The sequence below is a fragment of the Scyliorhinus torazame genome, chromosome 5 (assembly GCF_047496885.1).
Source record: "Scyliorhinus torazame isolate Kashiwa2021f chromosome 5, sScyTor2.1, whole genome shotgun sequence".
Lineage (NCBI taxonomy): Eukaryota > Metazoa > Chordata > Chondrichthyes > Carcharhiniformes > Scyliorhinidae > Scyliorhinus > Scyliorhinus torazame.
The window spans coordinates 261,080,660-261,094,347 of record NC_092711.1 but is presented as its reverse complement, the minus strand read 5'-3'; the positions used below and the strand labels follow the sequence as shown (position 1 = coordinate 261,094,347).

General features: G+C 46.7%; 1 protein-coding gene across 7 annotated transcripts in view; it reads right to left on the bottom strand.

Moving 5' to 3' along the window:
• Nucleotides 1–13,688, bottom strand: part of frmpd3 (FERM and PDZ domain containing 3) — a 698,336-nt gene that overhangs the window by 133,549 nt on the left and 551,099 nt on the right. For all 7 annotated transcript variants that reach the window (XM_072505444.1, XM_072505439.1, XM_072505443.1 and 4 more), the window contains 2 exons: nt 11,062–11,107; nt 1,149–1,253 (listed from right to left, as the gene is read on the bottom strand). In XM_072505444.1, coding sequence (XP_072361545.1) covers nt 1,149–1,253; nt 11,062–11,107 — 151 coding nt within the window. The remainder of the gene's footprint in view (nt 1–1,148; nt 1,254–11,061; nt 11,108–13,688) is intronic.

The window sequence follows — 13,688 nt, the reverse complement described above, 5'->3', positions numbered from 1 at the left end:
TTGGCCAGCTGCCACCTGAGACTGAGTTCACGGAACCCAGACCACTCATCTCAGTCATAAAATAGCTTTGGGGTCTTATTGAAATTTTCAATATTGAAATCAGCTGTGTCACTTCTTCAGGTCCTGCTCATAGGACCCAGCAAGATGGCCACAGTGATGGAAGAAGGGGCAGTTCTTCCATGCCTTTACCCCTCCATTCTGCCATGCAGGAGGCCTCAAAATTCAGCCTGTCATTCATTTCATATCCTTGAGAAATCCTAAAGCACATTCTTATCAATTATATATTTTTAAAAAGCATAGCCACTGTATGTAGGCAAATGCAGTAGCCAATTTGTGCAAAGCATGGTCTCATAAGCAGCACTGGGATGGATCACCAGAGAATCTGCTTTTGAGAGTGCTGTTGAAACCTCAGTCGGACTCTGGGCGCATTCCCCGCCTCTCCCTTAAACGGCATTCTTTATATCTATCTAAAAATCCATCAGTCCCTCAGGCTAACACTGCATTTGATTTCCTCTTTGCTGTTCCAGTGCGCTTACCTTCTGACTCAGTGGTGTGAATGCTACCAATGGACCCATCAGAATATATCAAAAATCAGTTTGGGAGACAAAATCATGGTGTGTGAGGGTTGAAATGTACAGTGAACTGTCCTGTACTTGAAGACTTTAATGGACGGATCCCCCATTTGAATCCTCGGATTTTTTTCCCGATCACCCCGACAATTCATCATTTACTTTGCTGAGCATTGTTTCTGTGGATCCCTAGTGAGTGGGAGTCAAAGAAGGAGGTGGTCAGACATGCAAGGGGTATTCACAAATATGATGGGGTGGGGGACTGAGGGAGGGGATAATCAGCAGAAATTAGTTAAGTCCACAAACTGGGGAGGGGATGAGGAGTGACCAAAACCAGGGATGGTGGAGGCCTGAAGTATCCTGCTGAGGCCAGGACAATGAGAGCATTTCCTGCATCACTCAGCTTGAAGGGGCATTCCTGTACCTGATTTCAGACCAGTTAATATGGAGAGGGTGGGAATGCAGCGTGAGCTCTTCCCACTATCTTAATTTCCATTGCACAGTCCCCACCAGGTGTGTTGCATGGGAGGATTTAAAATTCATCCCGCTTTGTCCGACATGGAAGTTAAGAGGACTCACAGAAGTGTTTCCGTTGATTGTGACCTCTTCAGAAAACCGTACTTTGACTGGATTCGTCCTAAGCTGTGCTTTCTTTGCTGCACTGATAAAGGCAGATTTTGGAGACTGAAAGAGAAGCAACATCACCTAGGTTATGTTAATGTTAAAGCAGTATCCTTGTTGCAACCCAATACCTTGCTAATTGAACAGTGACAAAACAGATTTCTTGAGTCCTTGGAACAACTGGTTACACTTTTGAAAAGGAAACAAAGGTGAACTGTAAGCAATCAGAGTCTCATTTGTTTGCTTCAGGGCAACAATTACTTTTCTAAACGTTATTCTTTTTTTAATCTTCCTGATCCAAATTATTAATTTGTTTATGGTGAAATTATTGTTACTATTCCCTTTGATTGACTTTCAATTATGGTGAAAGCTCTTGATAACAAACGATATTGCAGATTTGGGTGAGAATCTCTTCTGGAGAGAATCGCAGAGCACTGACAGTAACACAAAATAACTCAGTTATTTTGCACATTCATCTTTTATGTGGAGCCTGTGCCAATAGATGAAGAAGGTCCATACTACTGATTAATAAAGAAACTTCACTGCTGGTCTATAAACTCAAGGGAAACTCATGGCCAAAATAAATTGGTGTTGTAGCATTGACTCTACTGCCTCCAGAGGAAGGAGGATGCGTGCTCACTTTGCAAATCTACCTCAGAATAGTTGTGCTGCTACAGTTCATGAAGTTGACTGATACAGTCCATGCAGGTGATTGGGATGCAGTTGGCTGCAATATTGGTAAACATAGAACCTGGCTGGATTACTTCATTAGTTGCAAAATTCCATAATATCTTTAGTCCTGGAAAGTTTAATGTCCATAAATGGTTGTATTTTATTTTTCTCCTTTTTTTCAGTGGGTGTGTGGAGGGATGAAATATTTTAACATCATATAACTTATGTTCAATATGAAATGCTCCATTTTATATTTTGCACACTTTGCACTACTAACCAAATATATATGTCTCGAAAGATTTATCTTTGGTGCTGGAAATTTTTTTTTATCAACTTAAAATTTTAATTAGAGATTGCTGCTAAATTTCCCTGTGAATTGATTGCACAAAGTTAGAATACTGCTGGGTTGGCTCATCTTTTAAATATGCACTTTAATATCAATGTGTACCTGTACAAAAATGAGCTACAACTACTAAGAGGTAATATTTTATGCTTGTGCGACAATGTTCATTAAGCTGATCTCTGCCAGCGGCAGTAAGTTTATGCCTTTAGTGGCCATCCAGTCTGAAAGGCTTATAAATTCTGACATTCTTAAAAGATGTTGGGAACCCACTGCTGCTATTCATCTTTTTCCCTTCATTCCAGAATCTTTAGCCAAACAAATGGAACGAGTAACTATTAATCTCAGTTCTAAAGAACAACCTAAAGCTTTCTGCAGATTTAGCAAGAAAATGCCCTTTCAATTCAGAACTCCAATGTGATTGGAATTTTAATAGACAACATTGTGATGTTATGATAGGAGTCTGTGAAAAATCTAAGCACTTCTCATCAGCTACCTGTGCTATACGATTGCTTTGTTGAGAATTGTGACTGTTACATTTTTGACAAAAGATCAATTAAATCTTAAAAAGCTCCAGAAAAATTCTATATTGCTGTAAGGAAACAAAGAGGGTGGCATGTGGAGGGGGTGGGGCGGGGTTGGGTCTCCCAAATTTATTATATTACTATTGGGCGGCGAATGCCGAAAAGGTGAGGATTTGGGTTGGAAGGGGGGAGTCCCAGTGGGTTAGAATGGAAGAGGGGCTGTTTAGGGGGTCGGCGTTGAGGCCGTTGGTAACAGCATCTCTCCCGATGGCCCCGGGCAGGTACTCTGGGAGTCGGGTGGTGGTGGCAACACTGACGTTTTGGAGGCAGTTGAAGCAGCATTTTAAGCTGGGAGTTGGGTCAGGGGAGGTGCCGATTAGGAGGAACCATAGGTTTGAGCCAGGGAGGCTGGATGGGAGGTTTCGGAGATGGGAGGAGAGGGGGATCAGGATATTAAAAGACCTGTTCCTGGAGGGACGTTTTGCAAAATTGGAAGAGTTGGGGAGAAATATGGACTGGGGCAAGGGGAAGGGTTTAGGTACTTGTGAGACTTTTCTAGGAAGGAGTTTCAGAGCATCTCGATTGTGCCGAGCCCCTCACTGTTGGGAGAGGTATTGACAGCAGGGGGAATGGAGAACGGGGTGGTGTCGGCGATCTGTGGGAGGATTTTGGGGAGGACGGGGTGTCCATGGAGGGGATCAAAGCCAAGTGGGAGGAAGAGTTGGGGAGGCTATGGAAGACGGTTTGTGGTTGAGGGGCTCTGGAAGGTGAATGCCTCAACCCCATGTGCGAGGTTGGGCTTGATACAGCTGAAGGTGGTATATAGGGCGCAACTCACGAAGTCGAGGATGAGCCGACTCTTTGAGGGAGTGGAGGATGTATGTGAGCGCTGTGGGAGAAGCACCACAAACCATGTACATATGTTTTGGTCCTGACCGAAGCTGGAGAAGTATTGGAGGGAGGTTTTCAGTGTCATCTCAGGGGTAGTGCATGTGAACTTGGAACCAGGGCCCCTAGAAGCCATTTTCGGGGTGTCAGACCGTTATTAGGGTTATTGTTGTCTTTGATTACACTGTTTAATTTTTGTTTTTTATCTGGAATATGCGGTTGGATGTTTTGACCTGAATAGTGAGCGGGGTGCTGTTTTTGTTTTGGGGATTGTTATTATATTTGTTTCTATTTGATTTTTCTTTTGTTGTTTATTTGATGAAAATGAGGGAAATAAAAAGATTATTTAAAACAATTGCTGTAAGGAAATATCTCCTCCGTTGACCTTGCCCCTTATTTTTTTTACTTCAGAGAAATTAGTTGTTAACCTCCCCTCTAGTTGCTGTTGCTAGCAAAATCAGAACATGTTCCTAAAAAAACCATGTAGGTGATGTTGCCAGAGAACATGCCCAGATCGGCAGCATGCCTGCAGACAATTATGGGGCCAATTGAAGGATTATCTGCCCTATTGCCCGAAATATTACATAGCCCGTGCGATGTTAGCATTGGCAGAACAGGCAGGCGGGCAATATGTTTTTCTTTTGCCAATAACATTTTTATTAAGGATTTTTCATATTGTTCAGAACAAAGGTAAGCATGAACAGACATCGAGGACAATAAAGGGCAATTACCCACCGATGCCATGATCACCGGAAGTCCCATCCATTGTCAATCAACGCTCAGTGAGCGTAAATGGCAGTATGCTTCTGAGAGTTGAAGTGGGACGCGTTACATGCCCACTCTCAGGATGGTTAAAATGCTACCCTATATTGTTGTTATGAGATCAATATGCTTAGCTAAAAATTAATTTCAAAACTGTTGTTACATTTGAACCTGTGAATGTTTTGTAATGCAGGAAATAGGCTACGTTTTGATGATAATAATGTGGTTCCCGAAGTATGACATCAGGACTGCTGCTCCTGAGGCTCTGTCCCCATCTCATAATGTGAGCTCTGTTGATTTATATCATTTGATGCCTGTTCAAACATGTGATGCATGTGGAACGTAATGCGGATTGGGTGCTGAAATCAACTGTCAGCATCTAATGAAGGGCTGCAGATCACCTGTGAAGAACTACTACACTTTGTCCAATATAACATCTGTGAGTCAAAATCCTTTGGAAGGAATAAGGTTGACTTATTGTTAGTAGTGAACACCCTGGAGCCACAAAAAAATCTTTCCGCTAGCTTCCCTTCCAATGGCCACTCCAAATGCCACGCCCAATTCTCATTTTACTGGGCAAAGAGACCTGAGAGCCTATAACACTCCAATACAGCCAGATGGTAGGGCTCCGTGTACAAAGACTTCAAAGGCTCAAATGGATGGTATTGCATCAGTTATATTATCCCCTAATTTCTACAACATTTCCATCTCTTTGAGTTTTGTTCACATTGTACACTGCAGTGGCTGGCTGCCTTGGGCTGTTTCAAACACTCGGGCCTCTCTGTCCAGTAAAATAGATGTTTGGCATTGCATAATTCAGTCCATATTGTTAATAACATATAGTTCTGCATCTTTTAAGCTGTGTAATTTGTTATCAGTGTTTGAGGATACAGCACATGTGAATACCAATGCTTTATAAAGCGCAATAGATTATAATTGAATATATCCATTAGTTCAACCTTAGATAAGGTGTTTGTTACAGGATGAGACAGCTAATTTCCTTCTCTTTTCTATTTGCTGTTTAACTGAGGGTACCTCCACTGAACTCTGCTGAAGGATAGTCTGATTTTGAGGAACAATGAAGCAGATAAACTTTCTTCACACTCCAACAAAACAGCAGTTCAATTTGTAATTACCTAGTTTATAAAAATGAAACTGAATTTCAATAAGCAGTTTACTTATTTCAAATCCCAGGCTTGACATCTTGAATGACTAGATCAATATGATAGTATGATAGACAATATATTGGAAAATATATATGTGGCAGGCAGGATTTACGCCAAATATGTCAGAAAATAACAGGAAAGACAATGAGCTCATTCCCTGGGCTAGACCAATAGATGGAAGGACACATCACAGGGACACACCAGGCCAACTTGTAGGTAAGTCTACCCCACGCAGTCATGTATTGAAATCCTCAAGTCACTTATTCAAACCATTTTTAGATCAAATACTTGTTAATATGTCATTAATAAAATATTCTGCTGCAGAGTTCCCACTGGCTTCCATTCGGACTGTCAATCAAGAAGCTTGACACCATCCAGGACAAAGCAGCCCACCTGATTACTTCTGCTTCCACAAACATTCAAACCCTCCACCACCGACGAACAGTGGCAGCCATGTTTACCATCTACAAGATGCACTGCAATAACTCACCAAGGTTATTGGATAGTGCAAAGGCTATGGGCCATGGCAACATCCAGCTCTGGTACTGAAAACCTATACTCCATAATTAGCCGCAGCCCTTGTTAACCTATTTCAGTACAGCCAGAACAATAGTATCTACCCAATACTATGGAAAATTTCCCAGCTATATTCAGTCCACCATCAGCAGAGCAAACTCAATCTGGCCAATTATAACCCATCAGTCTATTCTCAATCATCAGCAAAATGATGGAGGGTAGTGTTGATCGTGGTATCAATCAACACTTACTCAGTGATAATCTGCTCACCAATCCTTAGTTAGGGTTATACTAAGGCCACTTGCCTTCAGACCTCATTGCAGCCCTGGTCCAAACATGGACAAAAGAGCCAAATTCCACAGGTAAAATGAGAAGGCAACTTTTGACCAAGTGTGGCATCAAAGAACCCGAGTAAATTGAAGTAAATGGGAATCGGGGGATGAAGCCTTCATTGATTGGAGTCATACCAACACAAAGGAAGATGGTTATGGTTGTTGGAACCATCATCCCAACCCAGGATATCGCTGTAGGAGTTTCTCAGGATAGTGACCTGGGCCCAACCATCTTCAACTGCTTCACCAATGACCTTCCCTCCAACTTAAGACCAGAAATCGGGATGTTAGCTGATGATTGTACAGTGTCCATTACCATTCACAACTGCTCAATTAATGAAGCAGTGCATGTCTTGATGGAGCTAGGTCGAGAGAACATGCAGGCTTGGACTGATGAGGGGCAAGCAACATTTGCACCACACAAGTGTCAGGCAATTACCATCTTCAGCAAGAGGGAATACAACCATCTTTCTTTGTCAGCCAATGGCATTGCCATTGCTGAATCCCCCACAGAAAGCAGAAACTTTACTTAAACAGCCATATGTATCATATACATTATGGTTACAAGAGCAGGTCAGGGGCTGGGAATTATGCAGCGACTGTCCGTCATCTACAAGTCACACTGTGATGAAATATGGTTGTAATAAATTCTGGCTTTGCAGGCAACGCTCACATTCCATGAATTAATATTCTAAAAACACCTGAATAAACAAGTTTTATTTGGCTGCCATTGTGGTTTTTGGTTTGTTGAACATTTGCAGGATAGATTAAAAATTTATGCCTGGGTGACAATAGAAAAATCAAACCCTCATGTACCCATTCTGGAACATTATTAAACAAAGTGCAGATAAGAATGAAAATTGGGGACTGATTTCCCCAGTCCTAATGGGGTCAGAATGGAGGCCGGCCAGTAAAAACAGAGCCACAACCATGCTCAGCGAGATATCCCACCTTTGTTTCCACCCTTCTGATTTTCCCAAGGCTGGGGGATAGTGTGGGTTTTGGTATTCATTTCACCTATTGGCAAGGTTGTGGGCTGATAAAATTCTCATCTCCCAAAGGGGGCCAAAGTTTAGCAGCTTGTGTTTAACTTCAGCTTCATAGTGGCCAAGACTATGTGCTCGATTTAACAGAAATTTCTAAGTGACATTTTGGGTGCGATTGGCAGGGCGGGTGTATCCCGATTATCGCGTTGGCGAGATCTAAACCCGTATCTATTGGCAATTAGTGCCGGACATCAGCCCCCCACGAGCTTCTCGCTATTACTGCTGTCCAGCCGTCTGAGTCGCCAGACCCGCGCCTTGGCTAGCCACTAACAAGGGGGAGCTGCTTTTAACTGCTCCCTCAGCACTCACTCTGGCTTCTGGATGTTGTGGGGATCGCACTGTAGCACAGTGGTTAGCACTGTTGCTTCACAGCACCAGGGTCGCAGATTTGATTCTTGGCTTGGGTCACTGTCTGTGCGGTGTCTGCACCTTCACCCTGTGTCTGCGTGGGTTTCCTCTGGGTGCTCCGGTTTCCTCTCACAAGTCCTGAAAGACGTGCTTGTTAGGTGAATTCAACATTCTGAATTCTCCCTCAGTGACAGGCGGCGGAATGCCACGACTAGGGGCTTTTCACAGGAACTTCATGGCAATGTTAATGTAGCCTGCTTGTGACAATAAAAATTATTATTACTTTTATTATTATGAGGCCCAGTAGCAGGGCCACCAATGCCAGGTGGAAGGCAATGGCAACGACTGTCAGTTCAGGGACCTTAACAAGGAGGACCAGCGTCCATACCAAGTTGCAAGGGTAAGTTATCACCTCACTCCTGCCACCCCTTAAACTCCCACCCTTCCCCCCGCCCCCCGCCAAATCACTGACTGACACTCGCACCATCCCCACAACTGGGGCGAAATTCTCCCCCAACGGCGCAATGTCCGCCGACTAGCGCCAAAAACGGCGCCAATCAGATGGGCATCGCGCCTGCCCAAAGGTGCGGAATGCTCCGCATCTTTGGGGGCCTAGCCCTAACACTGAGGGGCTAGGCCGACGCCGGAGGGATTTCCGCCCCGCCAGCTGGCGGAAATGGTGTTTGTTGCCCCGCCAGCTGGCGGGGAAATGCGGCGCATGCGCGGGAGCATCAGCGGCCGCTGACAGTTTCCCGGCGCATGCGCGGGAGCGTCAGCGGCTGCTGAAAGTTTCCCGAGCATACGCAGTGGGGAGAGTCACTTCCGCCTCCGCCATGGTGGAGGCCGTGGCGGAGGCGGAAGGGAAAGAGTGCCCCCACGGCACAGGCCCGCCCGCGGATCGGTGGGCCCCGATCGCGAGCCAGGCCACCGTGGGGGCACCCCCCAGGGTCAGATCGCCCCGCGCCCCCCCAGGACCCCAGAGCCCGCCCACGCCGCCTGGTCCCGCCGGTAAATACCAGGTTTAATTTACGCCGGCGGGACAGGCAATTTCTGGGCGGGACTTCGGCCCATCCGGGCCGGAGAATTGAGCGGGGGGTCCCGCCAACCGGCGCGGCCCGATTCCCGCCCCCGCCCAATCTCCGGTACCGGAGACTTCGGTGGGGGCGGGGGCGGGATTCATGGCGGCCAACGGCCATTCTCCGACCCGGCGGGGGGTCGGAGAATGACGCCCCTGGTCTTCATGCTTTTCCCTCAGCACCCCCTGGCACACATCAGCACAACCCCTTAATGTCTGATTGTGGCACCCACACATGCCACCTGCCATAAACCCCCCAGACCCATAAAGTATGCGGCTCACAATGCCCTCTTTTTGTCCCCGCAGGAGAAGACAGCCCATAATAGGCATAAAAGGAACAAGACAAGACTAGGGGTGGGGTACCTGATATCCGAGTCCTCACCCTGATGTGGAATTGGCCCTGGATGTCACGGGGTTGACTAAGGAGAGCGCGGTGACCGACAGCGAGGTTGGCCTGCGCCCAAGATGTGAGGAGCCACTGCTCCTTCACCCAGATGACTTGTCTCAAGTGAGTTGTTCATGTCATTCAAAATGATCCCTCCCTCTTACTGACCACATTTCCATTCTCTTGCAGGATCTCCATCTGACAGGGCCAGGCCATCCAGAGGCATTCTCCTCCCACCACCCAAGAGAACACCTCGGAGGAGAGCTCCGAGGAGGCCACCATCGACGCGTCCAGGACTGCACCCTCACTTTCCACCAGTGCAGAGACACAGGGCAGGATTCTCCGACCCCCCCCGGGTCGGAGAATCGCCAGGGGTCGGCGTGAATCCCACCCTCGCTGTCCTCCGAATTCTCCGGGGCCCCCCAAAATTGCCCCGGCGTGAATTGCGCCGCTCGCCTCGGAGAATGGCGGGGACCGGCGAGACTCAATCGGCCCCGGGGCCACCCGAATTCTCCGGGCCACGATGGGCCGAAGTCCCGCCCGTTTAACGAGGGTCCCGCCAGCGTAAATCAAGGTTGGTCCCTAACTGCGGGACCCAGCTCTGTGGGCGGTCTCTGGGGTTCTCCGGGGGGCGTGGGGGAATCTGGCCCCATGAGGTGCCCCCACGGTGGCCTGGCCCGCGGTCGGGGCCCACCGATCTGCGGGCAGGCCTGCGCCATGGGGGCACACTATCCCTCCGCATCGGCCGCTGCGGTCCTCCGCCATGGCCGATGCGGAGACAAACCCTCCCGCGCATGCGTCGGGATGACGCCAGCGCACGCTGGTGCTCTCCGCATGCGCCAACTCACGCCGGCAGGCGGAGGCCCTTTGGCGCCGGTTGGCGTGGCGCCAAGCCCCTTCTCCGCCGGCCGGCGGGGCGCAAACCACTCCGGGGCGGGCCTAGCCCCTGAAGGTGCGGACCTGGAATGAACCCATAGCATAAAGGTTCAGGGCTGCGGTGACCTACATGGTCACCGGGGGCGGTGATAAATGGAGATGATGTTGAACAGAAAGATGCCCCAACTGCATGACAAGGTGGCTTTTTGAAGAGGACCTCGCTCCTCTCCCTCAGGTTTGCCAGTCTTTTGGCTCTCTGTGTCAAATGGGGTCCCTGAGGCACAATGGCTGGCTTTGGCACAAAACTATTACCCTCGGGTCAGCCAGGCGCCGCAGCGTTGGCTGCCATCAGCGCCTGAAACCTGCCTCCATTTCTGCCCCCATTAGTATTAATTGGACAGGAAACCTCCCATTGGAGGCGGGTTTCAGTCTCTAAAGGGAAGATATGTTTAAACATTTTGGGAAAGTAACAGAAGGTATTTATATCCTGTAGGCTCACGATACGTAAAATTAACAGTTTTTATTAGTCTCATGTTGTAGTTTTAAACCTAGATCATTTTCTCCTCCTCCTTCCCCAATTTCTCCTCAATTGTTCCCATACTTATCCTTTTATGAAGGCAGTAACTGTGTCGGGATTCATTGCATTCTTCCATCTAAGTAGCTGCTATCCATGTGAATGGAAATATATTCAATCATGAAGATAATTAAGGTAGAGGCAAAAGCCTCTGGATAACAAAGAGTAGAACCAAAGCATTTGATAATTCAGGTGAAGCACCCGACTGTTGCCATGCTGAGATCGACAAATTCTGTTTAGATTAGGAATCAATTCTAGAATATTTCTGTGTTTTATGAGAGGCATCAACCAGCTGATGCTTCTAGGTTTCAAACAATTTCTTGTTAGGCTACATACAGTCTTTGACAGAATTAAGGAGCACACTCACTTGATGAGGTTGAAGGACAGTCAGAATAATGGAATCCTTGCCATTCCTATTGGAAAAGATAAATGATCAATTATTATTAGGTACAGATTTCATAGTTTGGAAATTAAACCACTGGCAGTATTTGAAAACATCCAAAGATACAAATGACAATTTTCTTTTACCTATTGTGTTGCACAAATTTGTGGAGCTGAACACAGTACATTTAGAATATGGAAAAAAATGAATTAAATAACTAAATCCACATGAAATCCATTTTGTATCCCACATTAGAAGATGTGCCGGTGTACTAGCTTGTACAGTCAATGAAATAAAATGATCAAGTTCCCAGCAGGAGTTTTTTGTGCATATCGATGATGATGGTTTGATGTTTGTGGATGGATGCGTGATGTTGTGTGGATGAGGACTTTTAAAAATTCATATACAGGGTGGAAGCTTCGTTGGCTAGCATTTATTGCCCATTCATAATTGCCCTTGCAAAGGTGGTGGTGAGTATCCATCTTGAACCGTTGCAGTCCCTGATCTGTAGGTACATCCATAGTGCTATTAGAGAGGGAGTTCCAGGGTTTTTACACAGCGACAGTGAAGGAACGGTGATATATTTCCAAGTCGGGATGGTGAGTGACTTGAGGTGAATCTCCAGGTGGTGGTGTTCCCAGATTTCTGCTCCTGTTCTAAACGGTAGCATTTGTGAGTTTGGAAGGTGTTGCCGAAGGGGCCTTGATGAGTTTCCACTTTGCAGTTATACCAGGGGTCTAATGACCAGAGCTCAGCCTTTGGATGTGTGCCTCAACAAGCCACTTAACAAGGTTCATGTTCGCACTGAATGAAATAGGTGGATGTTTGACAGAGAAAAAAAATCTTCACACAAAATGGAAAAATGTATGTTCCCCCGCTTGATGTTTTGTGTGGTATCATTATCAAATCATGCGATGCGATAAGTGCACTAAGTGTCATCAGATCATTCTAAAAATACAGAATATCTATTGAATTGATGGAGAAATAGATTATTTGTTGTGGAGGTGATTCTGAAAGCAAAAGTGCCGGAAATATGATCCAGAATGGAATCCTTATGATGATGGATATAGCCAAAGTGACTCAACGAATTTGATGAATCCTTTGCATTGAATGCCAAAGGTAAAGGGTGGGATTCTCCATCCCACCGGCCCCAGAAAACTGTTTGATAAGATATTTCATAAGAGGCGTGTTTGAAAAATTCAGGTTTATGGTGGTGCCCCACCCGCTCAGATTTGTAAAAATACTAAATAACCTCCTATGTTGCTGCAAAAAACCAGAAATGCCCATGGAATATTCAAAACCCTAAGGTACTAATTCACCTAACTACCACCCACATGCGACTAAACCTTAGGACTAATTGTTTAATGCTGTTATCACAGAATGCTTCCACTCTTCCTGTTAGATCATTGATCCTTCCACAAGTGCTCACAATTCCTTCAAAGTCCGTAAACAACATCTTGAACCTGGTACATTTTGCCCACCATCTTGCTGTGCTATTATGCCAAAAGAACTGACATGTTCTTCAAATCACTATCAACAGTACCATGGAAGATGGCTATGCTGAAATTCTTAGGCTGGATTCTCCGCAGCCCCGTGCCGGAATCGCAACCGGCGCGGGGGTGGAGAATCCACTTTCACGCCGTAATTGGGCCCGCGCTGGTCCGACGAATCTCCGGGCCCCGAAAATCGGCGTGACCGCAGAGCATGCCGTGCGGCCGGGGGGGGGGGGGGGGGGGGGGGGGGCATTGCCAGTGGCCCGCTCAGCAATCCTCTGCACCAACCGACCAAGCTCCTGACGGCGTGGAACTAACCAATTATTGCTGGTCGGGATGCTGGCGTGGCGGCTGAGGACTCAGCCGCCCTGGTCGGGGACGGGGGGATTGAAGGCCAGGGGGGGCCTTATGGGCGGCCGGGGATTAGATCTGCGGAGTGGGGAAGAGGTCTCATTTCTCAGTGTGGCTCCGCGGTCTGAGTCTGCCATGGAGCTCAGAGTGGCCGCTGGAGGCCGCCGCCGTGCGCATGCGCGGACTCCGAGCCGGAAGTGCGGGGCCCCGTATCCGCAGCTAAAGCTGTGAGATTTAGTCCGGGTCCCTGCTAGCCCCCTGCAGGGCAATGAATTAGTCCAAATTTTTAATGGGAATTTCGGAAGTAAAGCTCCAATGCATTTACGCCGGCGTGGGAATATAGTCTCATTTTGGGAGAATCCAGCCCCTTGTGTCTGGCATGCATTTTCTTTGTCAACTTACCACAAATGGAAACAACTAATCAATATGAAGAATCGAAACAGACATTCCAATGAAATCCCTGGTACGGAAATTGTCTGACTGACAGGAGACAAAGACCGGAGATAATGTGCGGATCTTTAATTGGCAGAATGTAAATCGCGGTATCATGCAAAGAATGTGTTTGTGTCGCAAATATTCACCATATTTATTAATGACGAGATGATAGGATAGAAAGCGATATGTACAAATTTGCCAATGACACAAGGCTTGGTGGTGTTGCAAGCAGTATAGGTCGAAACATTACATTTTAAGAGATATTGATCGATTAAGTCAATGTGCAAAACTGAGAAATGGATTTCTGTGTAAACAAATGTGAGCACAACCACT